Source organism: Carassius gibelio, chromosome B4, assembly GCF_023724105.1.
Source record: "Carassius gibelio isolate Cgi1373 ecotype wild population from Czech Republic chromosome B4, carGib1.2-hapl.c, whole genome shotgun sequence".
Lineage (NCBI taxonomy): Eukaryota > Metazoa > Chordata > Actinopteri > Cypriniformes > Cyprinidae > Carassius > Carassius gibelio.
The window spans coordinates 20,520,414-20,543,459 of NC_068399.1; the positions used below are offsets into that span (position 1 = coordinate 20,520,414).

The window sequence follows — 23,046 nt, forward strand, 5'->3', positions numbered from 1 at the left end:
TAAAATGACATTAAACAACAAAAATATTTGTTCAAATTATGTAATAGTAATGCTTTATATTATTAGTAATATTATACTATATTATATAATATGGAATATACAACTAGTATACATTATATATCATATTTATCATAAAATTATAATTATAAAAAGTTATGATAAATGTAATAATGATTATAATAATAATCGTACTAAATTCATAAAATAAAAATGTTTTTATTAATTTATAACAAAATGATTTATTATTAGTATTATATATATGTTTTTTTTATTTTCATTTTTATATTCATTTTATTCAAAACATTTATCATTTTATTTAATTTTATAATTAGTAAGACCATTAAATATTTAGAAACACAGAAAAGTTGATTTAATGAAACAGGATGTTGATTTAATGATCGATCAGTACTGAAAACAGTTACATGATTTCAGACATAACTAATGTAGACAATATTTTTCATGGGTCTTCATGGATCCAGTCCTTGAACGAAAATGTGTAAAAAATAAATAAATAAATAAATATTACATTTATACAATTAATATTTTATTACAATTATATTATTAGAATAATATACAATTTGTAAAACATATTTTATGTCATATTATTATTTTACTATAATAATAATTAATGAATACAGTGACGCGCATGATGTTAGGCCTAGACAGTATTGATGGGCTAGTCCTGTGTCTGGTCACTCTTCTCTGCGTGAGCTGCATCATCAGACCTGTCCGCGCACAGCACGTCACTCCAGAGTCACGACTCCCCGCATTCAATACATCACAATCAGCGCAGCCAAGGAAACCCAGAAAAACTCTGCCCCCCAAATCCCCGGACCCTCAGGGTGGGGTAGAGACTCAGAGAAGAAGCAGCTCAAACAAAAGCACTCCTCTTGGCTTTAAGATTTAAAGAAATACCAGCTGCAAAAAAAGTGCAGATACAAACTCGAGACGAAAAGCGGGACCGATCGGCGTCTCCACGTTCTCATGCAAAACTTTTCCTGAAGTCACTGAAGGAGCAGCGAGCATCAAACTGACTGAATGAAAATGGCAATCTCGTGGACACTCATTGTGTTAGGTGAGTTTATGTTCATATGCGTTAACATGCTGCTTAGATGTTAATTAAAAAATTAATAATTAATAACTACTGGCTTAAGGATAAATTGCTAACTTTGTTCAGGTTGATGATTCAAACGCCTCGTGTATTTCAGAACTTGTTTAAATATTTAAATGTTTTCAATTCTTTCTGCGTTCTCGGTGGGGTTGGGGGCATCGGTGGCTATATATAAACTATCTGTATAATTATACAACTATATAATAAGTTAAAATAATAAAACTCATTATATAGCCTAAACACTTTAAAAGAGACAACAGACGCTAATATTCTTGCAAACGGTCTAGACTGAATTATAATGCAGACATTCATATGAGGAGTTTTAAACAGAAAATTAGTCACAGAAAATTAGTAGGGAACAAATTAGATTTTTCTATAACCTCATACAGTAGCTGGCTATGGGCTTCTTGTTCAGTCAGTTTCTCGATCAGGAATAGCCCACAGATCATAAAATTTAATTCACACTTAGGAGTAGCGATTTCCTGGTACATTTATTAATCTGTAAAATAATAATAATAATATTGTATCAGAAATTTAGTTAAGGGGAAACATCTGTTTGTAATGTTTATAAAGGCTTAGTGTTTTTCAAACAAGATCAAATGTCTAACACTTCTCAGATAATGAGGAACGTTTTCAGAACTTTGGAGATAATGTTCTGACAAAGTTCTCTCAAAGCTATGAAAAAACATTCTTCCAGTAATATTAATAGTTATTGTGCAAGGAGCGTTTTATTTCAGAAACTTTTTAGTTGGACATATCATTCTTAATAATATTTTAAATGTTACTACTTGTTTCAAAACATTCAGAGAACATTCAAAAGTATGATGTTTTATTTTATTATTATTATTTTGTTTTTAAAACAAAATAATAATAATAATAACATAAATAACAACTTAATGGGAACATTTGTGAAACTTTCTTAGAGCATATTTTTATGTTCATGTTTTCTAGGATTTTCTGACTCTTTTTGATCAACCCGTTATATTGGTAAACATTCTAATATAAATTCATATTTTAATTCACACCAGTTAATCTGTGCAGCATTATGTTTATAACTCAAGGGTGGTTATCATAAAATGACTCACATTTTGCTGACAGTTATGGATATTAATGTAACAGCACCTGACCATGTGTGTGTGTGTAAACAAATCCTGCAAAGAGCTCTGGGAAGTGCAACATCTGTGCCACTCGACATTTCTGTCAGCTGCTTTGCTGAAATTACAAACAGTGACACTATTAGAGATGAAGTGCGTCTTAGACTCAAGAGAGGGATGTGAGGGAGGACTGTTATTCTTTAATTATCCGTGCGGTGCACCTGCCTCTCCAGACATCAGCCTGACAGTCATCAGAAAAGCGCTCATGTTTTGTTTGGCCAAACTTGTAAAAAGCACCATAAGCACTTTTGACTCTGCTCTGTCTCAGTCAGCCTTTTCTAAAAGGTCTGATTAATTTGAAATCGCTTTCTTGTAGTGCAAAAATGAGGATGTTGCAATCTCAGCTTTTCTGAACCTAAGCATTGATAAAATGTATGCCGTCATTCATGTTGTTTACCTCAGAGTATTTATAAAGGCTCCCTGTGTTGCATAAGGTTTCCTCCATCCTCTACGGTCAAGAAAGCCTCAACATTTAAATCAGCCAAAATAAACTGACTGCAACAAAGTATCCTCTGGCAGTGCTCTGGTCTTGATGCGGCCTGACAGCTGTCTTACACAAGGCTTGGGAAAGTGCAGAACAATGGGTAGGAAAGTATTCGGTCAACATCCCTGTTCCCAGGGAAGGTGTGAAACTTATTTAATCTTTCCTCTGCTCCTTTCCTATTGCTCTCTCTCTCTCTCTTTCTCTCTGTCTCTGTCTTACTATATCTCTCACCCAAACGGTCCAACTTTTTCCTGATAATAGAGATTATTCAAGAAATGAAACACTTGAAAATAAACTGTGGAACACACAATGCTATTTAAACTCTCATACACTTATTTATCTAACACTATACTTGGTCTACATTTCAATTTGTTCATAATATATCTGTACATACAAAACTGTCTATTGTAATATACCTGCACATACAATTGTTAATTTGTATATTGTTATTCCTTACTTGTCTTATTTATTTATTTTAATTCTTTTATCATCTGTGTTTTTGTTCTGTTGCTGTCATTCTGTTGCACTGCAGAGCTTCTGTCACAAAAAACTAATTCTTCGTATGTGTGACCTTTGCATACCTGCAAAGCTCATTCTGATTCTGATTCTGACTGATTTATATGACGCAAGAGTAGATGAGAAACCAGAGGGGGCGTAGTGTTTTAAAGACCCCAAGAAAAGCCTTGGTATGCTTGGTTTTCTGTCATGTGTTGCGGTGAGTCCGTTCTGCCCTGGAAGTTTGGGTGGAGTATAGCAAAGGTCTTGTCTCATTTCAAATAGCCAGTTTAGTGTGCATTACAGCTATGATCTAGAAGCTGGTGATCTAAAAAAATCCTAAATCAAAGAATGAGTCATTTTCAAATTTTTGAGATCAGTTACATTTTTTAAAATGTTTTTTAAAAAGTCTCTCATGTTCCCTAAGGCTACATTTATTCGATCAACAATACTGAGAGAAAAAAAAAGAATAATATTGTCAAATAGTATTACAATTTAAAACAACTTATTTTAATGTATTTTGCAATTAAATTTATTCCTGTGATAAAGCTGAATTTTAAGCTTCATTACTCCAGCCTTCAGTGTCACATGATCCTTCAGAAATTATTCAAATATGCTGATTTGGTGCTCAATTATTAAAAGCGGTCCTTAAATATTATCAGTGCTGAAAACAGGTTTTGACACTTAATATGTTTTTGTGGAAACCAACCTTTTTTTCAGGATACTTTGATGAACAGATAACTCAGAAGAACAGAATTTGAGTATATTTGTATCAATTAAAACTTTTGACCCAACTAGCGTCATGGCCTCAAACTATTAGGATCTGTTCATGGAATAAAAGACACTAAAACTCCAATGTTGATTTTTTTTGTAGTCTTAAAGGGATAATTCACCCAAAAATTAAGTGACAGAATGAAGAAACAAAGTCACCTACATCTCGGATGCCCTGGGGGTAAGATGATAAACATGACATTTTTGGGTGAACTCTCTCTCTAAGGTGGCACCTAAAAGTAATGTAATTCCCTGCTTAACGTGAGAACATCTAAAATTTATAAGGGAGATGTCTAAGGCAAAGGGCGGGAGAGACTAGTCTCTGTATCTTGAGATTGCAAAGATGGCCCCTCCGTCATTCTCCCTCCTTTTCTCATCTGCTTATTATGTATAACGTCTGTAACTGGCACTGCCACGATTTTCAACTCCCTTCTCTAATCCAACCTCTAACCTGGCCTCCCCTCTCTAGTCTCTACCCATGAATCCTTCACTTTATCACGGATACTTTGCAGCAGTAGAAGCTAGTCTTAGCTAAAAAAATAAATATATATATATATTCCTCCAGCAGATGAGCTCAATGCAGCTCATAAATACAGTGTTTGCAATTATTCAAAAACTCTTAAATACGGAAAAAAAAAATGTGGCACTTCAGTACTTAGTCCTTAAAAATCTTCATACAGTTCTACTGGTACACTTTAATGGCATCTGATGAAGTGTGTCATGAGGAATGCGTTTAAGTCAGGCACATAAATTTATATTCACAGTCTCTCCTCACCTCAATAGAAGGGGTTAGTTGTGACTTAGCTCCATAAAGGAGCCCCCAATCCCCATCTTCCCTGCCCCCCTCCCGTTGGGCTGGTGGGCCTGTTCAGTTACCCCTGAATAGGACACTATCAGGGGGAGAGGGGGCATGCTAAGGGCCCAAAGAGGTCCTGCACACAGCTGGGGAGGGGGTGGGAGACTGAGGGTGTGCACGTCCTATTCAAAGAAATTAGTACAATACAGTGTAATACAACTTTATTAATCCCCAAACTGCAATTAAGGAACAATTTTACAACTTTAATGGCCTTAAAACAAACACTCCTGGCAACAAAACTGCCCCTTCAAATGACAGAGTGTTACTTTACAAGTCTATACAAACTTACTGGAGTTAAAGGGTTACTCCAACCCAAAATTAAAATTTTGTCATTAATCACTTACCCCCATGTCATTCCAAACCCGTAAAAGCTCTGTTCGCCTTTGGAACACAATTTAAGATATTTTGGATGAAAACCTGGAGGCTTGAGACTACCAAGTAAATAAGAGACGACCGTTGACAAAGGAATTGTTGAATGAAGTCGTTATTTTTGTTTTATTCGCTTACAAAACGTGTTCCTGTCTCTTCATATAACCCAGATTGCGTGTCTGATTGCAGATGGAGTATTCTGACAATGACTTTTCAGACCTTTTATGGACCTTGACACTGTTGTTTACTTGGCAGTCTATGGGACAGTCTCAAGCCTCCAGGTTTTACTCCAAAATGTCTTTAATTGTGTTCAGAAGACGAACAGAGCTTTTACGGGTTTAGAATGACAGGGGGTAAGTGATACATTTTAATTTTAGGGTGGAGTATCCCTTTAACATCAGCATTTTCACAACCAGTCAAATGTACGGACTAATTATGTATTTGAAAGAAGTCTCTTATTTTCACCAAGGCTCCGTTTATTTAATAAAAAAATACTGCAAAAGAGTATTATTTTGAAATATTATTACAGTTTACAAAATATGTTTTCTGTTTGTTAAAACTGTAACAATAAATTTTTACATTGTAATAATATTTAATTTAGTTCAAAATGTAATTTAAAATTTAAATTACTTTCGTTTTAAAATAATTTATTCCTGTCATGGCATAATAGTAAGTCACATAATAGTAAGAAATGTTATTAATAACAGAGCCTCAAATCAGCGAAGATGATGAATGAAAATTCAGCTTTCCAATCACAGGAATAAATTAAAATATATTAAAATTGAAACATTTTAAGCTAATAATTTTTCACAATATTACAGCCTTGGTGAGCATAATAGAATTATTTTAAAAACGTTTAAAAATCTTAATTATTCCTAAAAAAGACTCCCAACCAATGTTCTGGCAGCAATCCTGAGAGACACAATTCATTAGAAAAATATAATATTTTAGGCTACACATACAGAATCACCTACATTTGATCTGATACCAGTCTTTAAAGTGAGCAAGTTTATCTCTTGCTATCTGGGATTACTGACACAGTACATCCAGAATCTGAGAGTTTGGGAGTCTGTAGGACAGATATAAGAGTGGTTCATATGCCTCTGTGAGGGGTTACCCATGAGTATGATGTTTCTACGCAGGTGAAATGTATAGGTTTAATGGTAGTTAAAAGGCTTCTAAAAACCAGGTCCAATAGAGTGAATAGAAAAGCCTTAGTTTAGTTGTTTAGGTCTGGAGAAATGATTAGCAGTGGCCATATTTTTGGAAACGCAAGGCTGTGATAAGATGGTGATTAGACAGAGGGCTAAATGAAAGACAACATTGGCAAACCAAACAAGATGAACAGCCTCTCATCAAGATCTCCCATCCCGACAGCAACAATGCCCTGTTTCTACAACAACCACTACTAATTGTTCTGACATCCCAGTGGGATAAGATTTACAAGATCTTCATTCTGGGTGGCCAGTTCTGGTAAAAAGCACCAACAGTGGAAATTATTTGTGCAGATGTAGGAGTTTCAGTCACTTATCACATAAAGTCTTGGACCGACAGTTGCTGTGGTGTCTAGAATGAGCCAATGATGTTTAAAAGGAATATCAGCTTACATTTGGTTTGTCTTTATTGTTCTGGACAGGATATAATATTAAACTCTGATAAATACTGGGTCAGTAGCTAAGAATCTGTTGATTATAATATAACATTATAATATAACATTAACATATATAATATAAAGTGATAAAATATAACTTAATTACCACCATATTTCTGATATTATCGATCGAACTAATCTTTTTTTTTATGTAATTGTTCACTTTTATTCTAAAACCACGCGTTAGCATTTGTTAGCCAGCTAGATTGTCATTCGCGTTTCTACTCTATTGCCTTTTTCTCAGTTTTTCTCGCTAAATGTATTTTTTCTCTCGCTCTATTTTTTTCACGAGTTCATCAAACAACAGTGGTAAGTCAGAATCATTCATCAGTCACAGTGAGAAATGGCTTCTTTTCCTGCTATTGTTGTTTGCATTGCTTGCCACATGTGACACATAAGCTCTCCCTGTCAGCGAGGAGGGATTTACATGTGATAAATTAAGGGAAATAGTTAGGCTGACAGAGAAGATTTCAGAATTAGAGACACACATCCAAACTTTAATTAAGGAAAGTAAAAATGTGAGGGCTGTAGATAAGGCTTTGGATGCTCTAGTTATTGGTGATAGATACATCAGAAACTAGTGATGGGACAATGGATACAGAGGCAGATTCAGTTTTGGTTGCTTGCTGCTGCCACCTCTGGCTTGCTTAGTTGGGGACACTTAATTTCCACTTGACTTGCATAAAGACAAAAACAATCACAGCTTGACAGAATTCAAGATACCTTGAGAAGAAAGAAAACTGCTCCACATATATGCGATCATTATAAATACAAGATCATCTGTGTGAATTTCTTAAACTTAAGAGCTTAAGAAATCAATTTAAATACACTTTTGCTGATGATGCAACTATACAGGAATTAAAACATTTCACACTAAAGAATAAAATCACAATAAAAAGTCACGATACTTGATATTCACAGGTCCAGATGAAGAGCTTTGCTCTTGATTCCTGGTTTAAAGTAATGCATTACGTGATCACAGCACACAGCTAAAATACTCCCTGAAGAGTAGTCAAATTTGGTTGTTACATTTGTCAGTTGAAAGAACACTCTAGAAACAGTTCCTTTCATACAAGACATACAACATTTTCAGCAGCACTGCTACTGTTTACCTAAAATGCTGCGTTACAGCAATTGCACAGAATCAATTTGAAGTCAGTTTGAGTCTGCAAAGCAGTATATTCTTACACTCTTTCTTGTCTGTTTTGTTTGTTCTTCATAGGCACCCTCCTGCAAGGCATGCAGTGCAATGCTAATGATGATTCAACTACAGCCCCAAACAGTTCCATTTCACCCACCTCAGTGGTTACCACTGCAGCAGATTCCACTAAATCCACCCCTCCTTTCACCTCATTGATTTCCACTAAACCCACCACTTCTTCTGCCTCATCAGAGTCTGCTCTACGTGACACTACATCTGCTACTACACCCACCACATTGGAGCCCAGTAAATCTCCTACTCCATCAGAGTCCAGTACTTCATCAGAGTCCACTACACAAGCGCCAACCACTAGCCAACCAGCCACTTCACCAGATCAGACTGGACCATCTTCAGCAGAGGCTAATCAAGACATAACCACTAACACACCCTCACAAACTAGTCAAGTCACAACCCAAGTCACAACAATTCAGACCACGACATCCAATGAAGGCACTACCCCCACTACTACAACCAGCACTCCTCCAAATTCACCTACAACTCTCACCACAACCGATCCCAAACAAAGTACCACCGACTTAAATAAACATGCAACCACTTTTCCTAAAGGAGATGGCACCACCCAACTCATGTCTACACAGAGAGCCACATCTGCTGTTACCAAAAACTGTAAGTCGCAGGAATCACTTTAGTATAAACTTTATGACTGCTCAACACAACACAACAATGCTTGAATATTTATTAATGGAAAGAGAAGAAACTTCACCTTCATTTCATTGAAAACTCATATGACTTGCTTTCTTCCACTGAACACAAAAGCAGCACTTTTGAAGAATGTTCACACTGTACATTTATATTCCGTTTTTATATGTTACAAAACACAAAAAAACAATTCAGTTTGGCATCACCGATAGATATCCAACTGTATGCAACCATGAGATTTGAGTGCTACTGTGGAGGGTATACTTTCAGATAATAACAATTTTAATTTAATTTCACACAAATACAGTACTCATGTGATTTCTGTGGGTTTTTTTATTTTTTATTTTACTTTAACACTCATGGTCCCTAGTATTTGTTGTAGGAGTCCTCAACATAAAATCTGCTGTGTTCAGCAGAAGCAATACAAATGAGTTCAGAATGACAAAAGGGTGAGCAGAGGATGACAGACTGTAAATTTAGTGTGAACTATTAAGTGTCTCTTTTTCATGTTACTTTTCAGCTGAATTACCAATCGCAACAGCACCAGGCTCTAAATCTACTGCTACTCAAAGTCTTGGGACAACGACACCACAAACAGCTACAGCCTCGATCAGACCAGACCTGCAAAGGGATGAAGATATTACAACTAACACTCCCCTAGAAATCATTCAAGTAAAATACCAACATTTAGGGTTTTTCTTTATATATTGTTTATATTCTTGATCCAGATATTGTTAATGATACTGTTGATTATCTCTTCTGCAGTATTCCTTTAATCTAAGCAAAAGCAATGAGGTGAGTCCATAAATGACAATAACACTGACAATAACTCCAGTCCTGGTCACAGAGACCTCATTTACATTTACAAGTCAATATCAATAACTCTATGAACTCTGGTACAACAGAAAATGCACTGTTAAATAGTAGTAAAATCAATCACAAAAGTAAGGAAGCCTGTTTTCACCACACAATAAAAAATAAAAAGAAAGAGAATTATGAGTGAACTCCAAGCAAATTCAGAACTGAAAAAGTCATACAGTTAAAAGTCAATACTTTTTTTCTCACGATTCTGACTTGCAGTTACCTTTTTATAGATTTTTTTAATTCCATGGCAGAAACAGACTTCCATACTGAACAATCTATTAAATGGAGCCAGAACACATTTCTTAAAGAAAAGCGAATGACTTCACAAAAATCAACTGATTCTCCGTAAAAATTAGCAAAACATGCAGCTGAACAAGAAGTGCTACCATTCTAATATTTATTTTGTTCACTCAGAATCACGTCCTGGGTCAAACCTGTAAGATGCTGCTTCAGACGATGAAAGGAAATTGCATTATCAACGTGACAATTCAAGACAATCAATTAACTGCAACAGTAATAATAGATGGTGAGGGAAATGATATGGCTTCCAAACAGATTAAATCCCTTCTAGAGAAACCACTGGATTCAGTGTTAATGCTATATTATGTTATCTTTAATAACATAAGTACAAAAAAATTATAGTAATTCACTTCCTTTTCTATTTACAGCTGACCAAGTGATACCGCCAGAAAACTACAAACAAGTCAGTGAAGCTCCAGACAATAATACTCATAAAGAGGATTTTAACAAGGACACAATACCAGACACGTTAATCGCCATCTTGGCTTCTTGTGGCGCTTTGGTGCTCATTCTGTGCTGCTTTGCTGCATACTGCACTTATCATCGCAGATCCTACAGGAAGAACCAGGTAATGCTCAATTCCAAACACAAAGATGAATCAGACTCACATTGAGGCCTACTTTCAATAGATTTATCTACGAATGATGAATTTTCTAATTAATTCAATTCAAAGTTAAAAGTTACGTTCTGAATTCCAATGCGGTTTAACATCCCAATTTGTACTTCCCCTCAGCAGCAACACCTGACAGAAGAGCTCCAGACAGTGGAAAACGGTTATCATGACAATCCTACGCTGGAGGTGATGGAGGTCCAGCCGGAGATGCAAGAGAAAAAACTGACAATGAACAGGGATTTCAACGACAGCTGGATCGTCCCCATAGACAACCTGCTGAAAGAGGACATACCTGATGAAGAAGACACACACTTGTAATGGCATCAGATGAACTGTCTGGAGAAGGAAACCTGCTGCTCTCATTACCGTAGACTGTGACCGGCCAGAATGAAGAGAAAGCAGAGATTGACATAAAGACTATCAAACGACAATGGTTTCATTTGGTGCCTGGGTGTATATGGTGTAATAAAGTAGTTGAATGTCAAGTATGTGCTAGAAATAGTGGAAATGTTTTCAGGTTTTGTGTGTCTCTGTGGATGGGAAAGGGAAAATCTGTAAATGGAATGTCAATGTACAATCTGTGATGTCTCTATGTGCCTTAACTTTTCTTCAGCACACAAATAGTTTCCTAATAAATAATTTAAATATCTAACAAATATTAGTTAAAATAGCGCACTTATGATTTATAAAAGATTTTGTCCAATTATTTTCAGTATTGACTGAAAAAATAATTTACATTTTGCTCGCCATCTTGGAATGTTTTTCCCACTGCAATGCATGTTGGGACTGCATTCTCTAAATTTGAAGCTGGCCAAAATAAGGCATTGATTTCACTGCCTTTGCATTAGGCGTGTGCCTTATGATGCCTTTAATGAGTAGATCACTTTCAGAATTAAAATTCTGTCATCATTTACTCAACTGTTCAGATCCCAACATTTTTTCAAAATATCTTCTTTTGTGTTCAACAGAAGAAAGAAACTCTTACAGGTTTTGAACAAGTGGGGGTGAGTAAATGATGAGAGCATTTTCATTCTGAAAGTGAACTACTCCTTTAAGATGCTGTCAATCAATGTAAAGTTTATGTTTCACATGCTAATTACTTAAGGATTTAAGGTTCACAGATTCTGACCAGTGGATTTCTGTGACATTTTACATGTATTTGATTTTTAAAATGATGTTATGAAAAGAAAACTCAAAGTTGTTTCTACCTGATAAAACTGAGCATTCATTGTATTACTACTTTAAACATTTCCATCACTTTTGAAGCAGAATATGATTGATGTGCTTGTATATAATGCTTATTTTTATGCTTCGTCCATAATGTGTTCATTTTCTGTTTAGGAAAGATTGACACTCATAGGCACCAAACTAGACTTGGACCAATGGATAATTCATCCTGGTAAATTAGACTATGGGGCAAAAGTATGATTAGCAGATAATCTTTCATTATCTTTCATCTGCTCCACTCATGTCTCTGTTGGTAATCATGCTAGTATGAAGGTTTTCAGTCTTCAACCTTAAACATTTGACACAAATTCAACACAACTCACATTCTTTGAGTTTATTTACAGGTAAAAAAAATCATAATGTGTCATTGTCTTTAATCAGAAAGATCACCTTTTTTTTGGGGGGGGGGGGGGGTTAATTTAATTGTTTTAATGTTGATTTCACCAAAACAAATTTGTTTTTGTTTTTTGGTTTTGTTTTGTTTTCTTGCATGCACTACACAAATTGTTGGGGATTCACTGCTGTCTCAGTTTAGCTGTTGTACTTTCACCAAACTATTAAGGTTGAGTTTATAGTTATATTCTGTTTTTGAAGTCAGTTTGCTGCTGTGTGCAAACGACAGGGGTCTGATACACTGGAAGTTAAATCTCTGTCAGATTTGATGGCGATGGCCATGATTTCTAATATAAATGTTTATAAAAAAGTTGTTTTTAAAGTGTGTTTTGTAGGTAATTGACATGTCAAGGCACTTCATCTTCAATGACAGAATGCATTTACTACTTCTCAAAGGTTTGGGGTCAGTGAGATTTTTTAAAATGGGGCCATATGATGGTTTTTTAAAGATCATTATTTTGTGTATTTGGTGTAACAGAATTTGTTGACATGCTTTAAGTTCAAAAAACACATTATTTTTCAAATACTGTACATTATTGAAGGTCCTCTGTGCCCCGCCTCTCTCAAACGTGAAGTTTTCTACAAAATCCCTCCTTTCGACAAATGCAGTTTGCTCTGATTGGCCAATTGACACAGTGCATTGTGATTGTGATGACATGTTTAAACCAGCCATTTTAGAGGGGCGTGGCAGAGTCTTAACTTTGATGAAGAATATTTATTTGGATTTGAGACATTAGTCTTTGCAACTTTATAGATCTTCTTTATGCATCAACAGTTTGCAACACTCCGAAGAGAAAGGAAATAAATTCCTTTCAAAAGGAAAAATTTAAATTGCATCATATGCATTTACATATGGTTTCATTTTCTTTTCATTTTTTTAATTTAAAAATAACTGTAATAAAAATGTGCTTTCTATTTATGAAGCAAGGGTGCTCCTCACATTCGCGTACAGTTGAAAAGCATAAAACAGCTGAAAGGACAGTAAAGTTAGTTTTTTACTTACATAACAATATCTCATCAGACCGCAGCTCCCTATTGTTCTACTGCAGCTCATTTGGCACATGTGACTTGCTGAGGGCAAGCTGAAATGTGTGTCTGAAAATTCTCCCATTTGTTGTGGTCGCAAAGAGATCCAGCTGTTCTGCGTCTTAAGTTTTTAATAAATACATTTTTGAACTCATTAAAATGCTAAGAAGTTTAAAAATAAAAATGTTATAATAAGGTTTTGGTTATTTATAACGTTTTACTAAAGTTTTTCACAGAATGATTTTGGCAAAATGGCACCCCTATGCCTTGTCTATACTGCATAACTAATTTTTACATCACTAAGAGCAGACGGGGACTCGACGAGATGAGGATTTCCAGGAGAGATGAAAAGAAAAAAGTCACTTCATCTCTGACACTGCAGAAATGTACACCGAAAGCAAGAAAATACGAAAGACAAAAGTAAGCCCTGGTTTCCAAATCATATACACCAGAATTGCTTTCACGTCAGGAAAGAAATAAAGAGCACTAAATCTTAGAAATCACGTATGGGCCAATCTCAAACTTCCACACTCCAGTGCGCTGTGAGTGTATCTCCACAGAGCCAAATTACAGCTAATACTGAGTTCAGGGAATTGAGATATGACACAATCAGCAGGGTGAAGCATAATGTACTGTCTCATAGTTCCTTGAGCCTTTGGTTTCTGCGTGGGTGAAGCCATAAGTACAGAAAATTTAAGAGCGATCCAATTACCAGAATATTGTTTTTCAGGGCAAACACTTCCTACTTATAAACAGGGAGACAAATAACAAAAATAACTGCTGTTAAACTAACACTACACAAATGGAGACCAAGTAATCCAGATGGACTATATGGAAGACTATCACACTTCGGTCCAGAATTGTAAACAATCTGGAAGCTCATACGGAATGAAGGGCACGTATAGACGTCTCTATGACATCATAGACAGAGACAAAACACAAGACATGACATTCAGGGCTAAAGTTCACCAACAAATAATAATAATAATAAATAAAAAAAACTGTGTGGGGGCGTGGCTACAGGGTGATGAGGTCGACAAGGTTACCCTTGGGTGGGGTCATGTTGTCAGGGAAGAAATTGACAAGTGTGTCGAACAACTGTGTGCGCTGGGCATACGTCTGATCCACATCTGAAAAGCCTGTGATGAAGAGAAGAAAAACATCATTAATAAGTATTAAAGCACATCTGATTTCCACAGTTGTAGAAGAACATGATTGGAGGACAGTTTTGTTCATCTCGCTCACCGAGAGGAAAGAAGTCTGAGCTGGATTTGAACAGAGCTGAGGGTAAGAGCTGGAAGTATAAGAACAACAAAACACACACACACACACACAGAAAGCACTTTTAATTATCTATTTAATTTAAATATTATAGACCTAAAACATTTTCAGCTTAAGTGAAACTGAAATTAAACTATTAAAATACATATAAATGCACAAACATACTGTACTCAATCAACAAAAGTTTAAAGGTTTGTTATTACAAGTTTAATCATTAAATGTAACAGCTTCTTTTTGGTTGGTCCTGACCTCTTTTGACTCATCGGGGTTGGTGTGGTCCACAGTAAGAGACAGGGCATTCTGTAGGTATTTACAGGTGCATCTAAAAAAATGTTTTTCGACTTTCTTTCATTGCTTTCATTGATTCATTGCTCACAAACTTAAATATTTCAAGAGTTTTGAACTCAGTGGCACTGCTGAGGCGTTATTGAAGCGCAGGTTGATTTGATATCGGCCTTCAGCTCCTCTGTATTATTTATCAGATCTTATTTATCTTCCTCTTCACAATACTCCATAGATTCTCTGTCAGGTCAGGTCAGGTGCTTATCAAGCTTTGGACTTGATAAAACACAATTGCCCAGCACTAGCAGCCGTCAAGGCACCCAAATCACCGCTGACTTCAGAAACTTTGGATTCAGTGCCTCTCCAGTCTTCCTCCAAACTCCAGACCTTGATTTCCAAGGTCTGTGTCGGCTGTACCTCTTTTCCTGAAGACGTCCGAGTATGTTGACTCTTGATGTGCTGACTCCGGCTTCAGTCCACTCCTTGTGAAGCTCCCCAAGTACTGGAATCTGTTTTTTCTGACAATCTTCCGAAGGCTGTGGTCATTCCTGTTGCTTGTGCATCTTTACCTACCACACTTTTCCCTTCCAGACAACTTTCTATTTGTATATTTTGATATAGCACTCTGTGAACAACCAGCTCTGTCAGCATTGACCTTCTGTGGCTTACCCTTTTTGTGGAGGGTGTTGATGATTGTCTTCTTGACAACGGTCAAGTCAATAGTCTTTCCCATAATTGTGGTTGCATGTTCTAAACTAGCCCAAGAGAAACCAAGTATTTATATTCATAATTAAACCTCAAAATGGAATATTCTTTTTTTTGCGATAGTGAATTTTTAACTTTCCTAAGCTGCAAGTTGTAACCATCAGAATTAAAACACAGTTTGTGTTCAATGAATCTCGAATATAAGTTAGCATTTTTTATTATATAACAAAAAATAAAGACCTTTTCCATTATATTATCATTTTTTTGAGATGCACGTGTATATTTGTTGTAATCAATACAACAATTAAGGTAATTAGTGTTATCAGCTCAAGCTGTCAAAGTGCTTGAGGTAAATATAATTTACATAATTTACATTTCTACAAGTGTTCAAAGGTTACAAACTTAAAATTTGAAACGTGTTGCATCTGGTAAATTACAATCATTTTGGGCTACAGAATCATTATCATCCTTAAAAAAATAAGATTATATTCATATAATATTATTTTAAATTGAATTAAGTGATTGCTCTTGCTTTTGATGAACCTGAAAGCTCGATGAGTTTGGCTCCTGTCTGCAGCCAAGTTCTTCCAACTTGAAGCTCTCCAAAGACACTGTGAAATCATCTGCTCCAAGAACATCACAACAGACACCTGCGTGGACATTTACAAACATGCCAAGGTACTCTGAACCATTCATTTTAGAACATTCAGTTCTATTAGAATATTCATACTTACAAATTTCCCCATTCAATCATTTATTTTATTTATTTATTTATGTTGTGCAGTACACTTTCTTTTTTCTTTCTTTTATTAAATTATTATTATTTGTATATTAATATTATTATATTAATATTTATCTTAGCTTATTCTTTTTAATTAAAGCTATACAACTTTTTGTATTTAATAATAACTTACAATAATAATGCAATATTAATAATTATTTATTTTGTGCACTATACATTTATGTATTCTTTATTTTTATTATTAATAACTAATTTAAATATTATGAATAATATACAAATATGTATATATTAATTTGTTGTTTTTAATAAAAGCAATAAACCTTGTATTTAATCCCTTCTTATTATTATTGTGTGCAGTATACATTCTTTTATTTTTATTTGTAATACTACTACTAATAAATATAATAATAGTAATATAATATTAAATTATGCCATTTGAATTGTTCTTAAAAACTAACAAATATTAAACATATATTTTTATGTATAATTTTTTATAAAAATCTGGGGGGAGGGGGGTCACAGACTGAATAGGAAAAATTACTTATTACTCATTCATTTATTATTTTTGCAGTTTAACCAGTTGCCAAACATAATCCTAGGTTATCTTGCTCCATGTTTTGTCTTGTTTATGAATTTCCCTGGTTTAGTCATTTTATCTGTGTAGTCAGTTTTGGACATTGCACACTTCTGGATGATTTATTAACTCTTTACAACTTACGTAACTTATCTACATGGCCAAAAAGCATTTCTGCAATATTTTTCCATTTACCAATAAAGGTATATTCTTTATTGATTTATTGATTGTTTCATGTCAAAATGCTATATTTCTATAAAATACCATAAGAACAATCTCCACCAAAATAATATTCATTTAAAATGTATTGCCCAATCCTTCAGCAAACTGAAGTTAATGTTTGCGTTGGCCGATCTGAATGTCTCACTGGTATCGTTTCGAACAAATCGGCTCAAATGACTCGTTCATAAAGACCGTCGTTTGTCGCCACCTGCTGGCCTAAAATGTAATGCGTAGAATGAAAACATCAAACGCAAAAAAAAGTGTCCCCGGTGACTCAAACATGCTCAAGCACACTCTTTTCATTCATTAATGCAGATACACTTACTGTCCTCAAGAGGGAGCTACACTGATCTGATCTCAGACATCTACCTTTTATATTAATCAGTAAAAAGCAGATATTAGACACAATTTAAAAAAAGTTTAGTCGTCATTTCTAGATTGTCAATGTTCATTTGGATGCATATTTTAACCATTTAAAAAAATCGTTCCTAAACTATTTAAGCTTTACATGCTGCTTCTCAAACACCGAGATAATATTAAATAATTAACTGTGAACAAACACGACACACATTTTAAATAACTAAAGACAAATTAACATCTGTTAAATAGATAAATCCAGACAAAGGAATAAAATCATCCGGTTTTGTTTTCTTGCCGCATCAGATGAGAGCTAATGATTCATTTAATGAATCTGATAAGTTTGTTGAGTTGTTTGCATGTTTAATGAACCATCCATTACAACAGCATTAATTAAAACTGCCAACATAGTATGTCTCTTATGATCAAATTTAATGTTTGAAAGATGGCACTCAGATTGTGCTTCGATAAAAAAAAAAAAAAAAAAAAAAAAAAAACATGTTTCATTTAGCCTGCAACAGCCATTTGTATTGCAGAAAACAATCAGCCACATTCTTATATTTCCAAAGATGCTTTAACAGGGCGCTGGTGAATCTGATCTCCTACATCTGCTTATTATAAATATTAATAAGAAGCCACTATTTTCGAGTTCAGTACCACACTTCCTCGCTCGTCTTCTACTAAACTAGAAACTGGAACCCAATTTCCATCCCCGCCACTAGGCGGAGTAAGCGGCTTTACGGTCAGTTTGACACTTGTTCAAACAAGACCTGCAGACGGGTTTATTTTTTAAACACAGCTTCTGCAGATGACAGCTCGGTGAAAATATTTTAATGTCACTAAACAACACATATTCCATCGACAAATAAAACCGACGATCAATGCGATAAGTGCAGGAAACGAGTGTCACACGACTCGCCTGAAAGTGTTCTTTCACACAATGCATTTCTCCTGCTTTATCTTCATTCAGTCATTTATTATTAGATCTTTTGTTCTCAAAAAAAAAAAAAAGAAAAAAAAGTGGTGAGGGCAGTGCTGGTTATGACATCACAAAACAGCCTTTTTAATTTGACAATGTGTATTTGAGTATTTGCTACCATAAGAACACACATATCCAAGTAAACATCAACAATTAGTAGTGTCCAAAAATATTAAGTTGCAGTTATTTGATGTTATAAAGAGTTGTGCTGAAACATTCAACTTATCAAAAGAGGTTGTGACATTTCATCTGATAACTTTGACAATTAAATTTGTCATTGTCTGTCCCAGAATTCTATAGAGTAGGTCTATTTCTAATGATCTGCTGGTTCACTTTCACTTCCAAACCAGGAACTCCTCCATCCATTCAGTCCCTTTTATTTACATCCCCTGTTGTGTTCCATGTATGAAGAAAAAAAAACATACAAGTTTGGAATGGCATGATTTTCATTTTTGGGTTAGATATTCCATAAAGAGATTTGCTCAACTGTGTGCCAGTCGAGGGTTGTAGTACTAACGTAATTTAGAAAGCAACAGCACCAGGATCAGGAATGTGAAAAAAATAAAAGGGTGTGAGAGAAGATGAAGCCCACACAGATAAATGAAGAGAGAATTCCACACATAGATCCAGGGTCAGGGCATAGAGAGAGAGACGTCTGTGGGGGATGTGCTGCTTCAGATAGAAAGAGTCAAAGGGTCCCCTAAAAAACAACAAGATATCACTAGATATGGCATTCTACACAGATTATAGGGGAAACTAATCAGAGCATCCTGATACTCTGAGAGAGAGACTGACTGGGGGACAGAAAGAGATTTCCCAGAGGGGGAATGTGTAAAACATGCATCATGCGAGATGAAGGAAAAGGACAGGAAGTTATTCCGATGCCAGGGTCTATGTGGCTTAAATCTGATTGTTTGTGATTTGAAGTCCTTTTTATACTTTTCTACCAGCAGTGCTTTAGAGTGAACTTCCTAACAATAGTTCAGGAAGCTAATGGTACTATATAAATAGCTGCTTACCCAATCATTCCCAATTCCTCTGTCTTCCCTCCATCACCCTCCCTTCCTCTCTATAATGTTGTCCCGGGGGAAACATGAAGCCACACCTGTCTATAATTTTTTCTTCCATATTTCTAAAATACATTAATAACTATTAAATCATAAACAGTTTTTTTTTTCAGAATCATTAACTGTCATATGGATGCATCTCACTAAAATGTCCAGTTCACTAAGGTGGCATTTATTTGATCACTTTTCATGCATTTTAATGAAAGTATACATTTCTTAAAAATCATAATGACCTCAAAAGGTATGGTATTGTATATATTTCTATAGTTGAAAGAAAAAATATTCCCATTTCAGAAATGAAAATTTAAACAACTTGACAGCTCAACATTGATTTTTTCCGTTCATACATAATTCAAGTAAATGCTTTAACAATCTTACTGCCATTGTGTGATTTACATTCATTGAATCAAATCTATAAAAAGAATCAAAGTAATTTTTAGCGACGTCATTGAAAAGATGTAACTGAGTTCAACTCATTATAGCAGAAAAATTAAGTATCTGACAGAACATTTCTCTGAGCAGTGTGGACGAGTTCATTCTTCTCATGGATTTATAATATGAGTTTCTCCTTGACTATGTGAATTACCTCAAAGCACCAGACTGGAAGTGGCCTCTGGAAGGCCCTCGCCTACACTCATCATTTCCTCCTATAGAAACTCAGGGATCGCGCAGCAACTGTTTCCGGGGACGCTCCCACTGGCAGCTTCCTGTGCCACTCCCACTCTGTGAATAACCACAACGCTTCTGGATCTGACTAATGGAAGTCTGAAGACCCCCCACCCCTACAAAAAAAATAACTTCCGCTTCATCCATCTCTTTCCTTCATCCTGTTAGTCTACACTTGAAGTCTTGAATGTATGTAAAACACTCCTGTCAGGTCACAACGATGCCTTAAAGTCAGAGACCTGCTTATAACAACAAAGACCAACTGCATCCTCCTTTTCAGTCATCCCCAGGATGGGACCCATCAAAGGCGACCCGACCCAACGATGGAGCCAAATAAGGACAGCTGGCCGGGATGTGCACAGACATTTTTAGGGACAGGGGCTCAAGTGGAAAAAGGGCACTTCTTATATATTTTTTCTAAACAAAACGTTAAATATATTAGGGGTGTGTGATATTGACAAAAAAAGATCAATATTTTCTGGGATTTTATCTATAATGATACTTAGGCGTTATTTTGTTGAGTGTGTTGACATCTTAAGGGCTGCCATGGACAGCTGACTCCTAAAGTTTTTTAAATTCTTCATATTCTGTTTGGAGATCAGTTCACAGCAGTGATAGAAATTAATTTCCAAAAAGTTTAAATTTATGTTTTACCTTCTATGGGCAGTTTTACCTTTATAAAGCCATTTTTTTCTAAAAGTGTGCATCATCTTTTCAGTTTGATTTTTAAATCAAATCAGTGAATTAGAATAATAAGTCATTTGGGCTGTTATCAAGCAAATGACAAATTAAGCAAATGACAAAATCAGTCTTTGGAATGCAGAGAAAGCACAGAAGCTGCATTAGAGGGGAATTTAGATGCATTTACAGTCTGTTCACTCTGCAGTTACACATGCATTAATAATGTTTTGATATTTTAAACTGTAAAACATTAAATACTGATATCAGATTTTTTAAGGATACTTTAAGACTGTCAGTAAGTGGCAGCAAGTCACTCTCAATAAGTGAGTCATTGCGACTGAACTCAATCATTTAAACCAACCCGATCTCACGGCAATTCGTACATATTTTAAAAGGTGGCTAATTCGTATGAATTTGTACGAATGACCTACACCTAACCCTGCCCCTAAACCTAACCAATGCTGGGGTTTAGACAAATTGTATAAAATCGTATGAATCAGGTCGTACAAATTATTAAGAATTATCCACCTCGACCTGACCCGACATTTTTATCTATTTGATAGGGAAAGCTGTGTGCAAACAGAAACATACACAAAAATAAAAAATATACAAAATTCCATAGAAAAAAGGGCACTTTCTCTCGAGGAAGAAAAAGGGCCAGTGTTCTGTCGATTTGTCCTACCCTGTCAGATTTTGCTACCTCCCATTAAAACAGTGGGTAGTATTCGACAACGAAAAATGCTGGTAGGAAAATCTGACCAGTAGCATAAAATGTCAGGACAACGGTGCTCGAGCCCCCTTTGATGAATAGTGTGCATGTGCCTGACGGCTGGTGTGGATCTCCTGTCCTGGCTCCATCAGCTCTACAGTAGCATTCTGAGATTATCTACAGCTCCGAGTTATCAGACCAGAGGCAGATAGATGACTCTTCTACAGGTCAAAGGTCATATCTAAACACCTATGCACTGATTGTTTGCTTGTAGAGGTTAAGAGCTTGTTCCATTGTTCATGGTAAATGCCCAGCCTAGATCTTGGTCTTGTCACTCATCTGAAGATGCATCACAATTTAAATGTCACTTTTTGCAACATTCCATCAATAATCTTTTGTTTGTCAAACAATGGCACATAAGATGCTTATGTTCTCAAAGACATTGATATTTAATTGGGGTTTTTAGTCTATAGGCTCAAAGCTACAGGTATGGAGGAATTGGAGTGTGACTATATATATATATCACATCACTGAAGGTACTTGGGAGTACCAAGGGTGCCAATATTAGTGCCTTTGAATGAGGGAATTGGAATAGCATTTAAATTAATCAATTAAATCAAGTATTAAAGTACCAAATCAAGTATTTTATACACATACACACAGAGTTATATGCAACAAATATCTTACAGTTTTGAATGGCTGCTTTTCCAGCAGAAGACACAGAGGATTTGAAAGACATTTCTTTACATATTATAATACTATAACTGCCTGTCAGCTTGAAATTAAGAGGTTTTAAACACTTCAAACATAAATGAGTGCTTTGAAAAATTGAAAAAGAGGTAGAAATAAACAAGATTTGTGGGGAGTGGTACTGTCAGCAACAGATGAGAAAATATACTAGATCATAACACTGGAGGAGTTCTCCGTTCAAACACATTCTCACACACACACAAAGTGCTGTTTTTCCTCTCGGGATTGACTCTGGTTGGTACCAGGCTGCTGATAAGGAGGTGCAGAGTGTTCTGTGTCCTGTCAACTCCTAAGTCACATACTTTCATGGATACTCACACACACATGCATACATTTATCTCACAGTAAAAGAGAGAGTTCAAACAATACAGGCAAGATTATGCAAATGCTATTTTGATCATCAAAGAGACACCGTGCAGAATCTCTGACATGTCAACCATGTTTTGGAATCTGCTGCATTCTTGTGTCATGTTGCCTGTTTTGCCATTTTAAGCTTTGAGTTTTGATGTATTCACACACACACCGACCACCTGTGTCTCAGAGCATTGCTCAGTCTTTCCATTTATCATTACACCATAACTATATTCACTAACAGACCATGTATCTTCACTCCAGGAAAACTGCTAAAGACTTTCCCATGAGGGAGTATGACATGCTGAAGTCTGGAAGAGAAGAACATGTAAATCATTTCTGGTAGCTTAATTCTTTGAAGTAAGGAAACATTTGTGATTTTCTGGAGAATTTAAATAAAATAAAATAAAAATAAATAAATAAATTATATATATACTACTTGAACTATATACAAAACTTGTCTTTATTTCAGGAAGATTTATTTAGTAATATTCAAACATTTGAA

General features: G+C 35.4%; 1 protein-coding gene across 3 annotated transcripts in view; it reads left to right on the forward strand.

Annotated features, from left to right (window-relative positions):
- Positions 1-699: 699 nt before the first annotated feature.
- The window catches only part of podxl (podocalyxin-like), a 40,158-nt gene continuing 17,811 nt past the window's right edge, over positions 700-23,046 (forward strand). Inside the window, exons 1-7 of one of the 3 annotated variants that reach the window (XM_052554951.1) lie at positions 708-1,075; positions 8,114-8,719; positions 9,273-9,424; positions 9,518-9,547; positions 10,031-10,142; positions 10,285-10,484; positions 10,653-13,370. In XM_052554951.1, the coding sequence (XP_052410911.1) occupies positions 1,039-1,075; positions 8,114-8,719; positions 9,273-9,424; positions 9,518-9,547; positions 10,031-10,142; positions 10,285-10,484; positions 10,653-10,847 (1,332 nt within the window). In that variant the 5' untranslated portion in view covers positions 708-1,038 and the 3' untranslated portion in view covers positions 10,848-13,370. Of the gene's footprint in view, positions 1,076-8,113; positions 8,720-9,272; positions 9,425-9,517; positions 9,548-10,030; positions 10,143-10,284; positions 10,485-10,649; positions 13,371-23,046 lie in introns of those variants that run through there. The other 2 variants (XM_052554954.1, XM_052554953.1) reach the window with 2 other exon arrangements.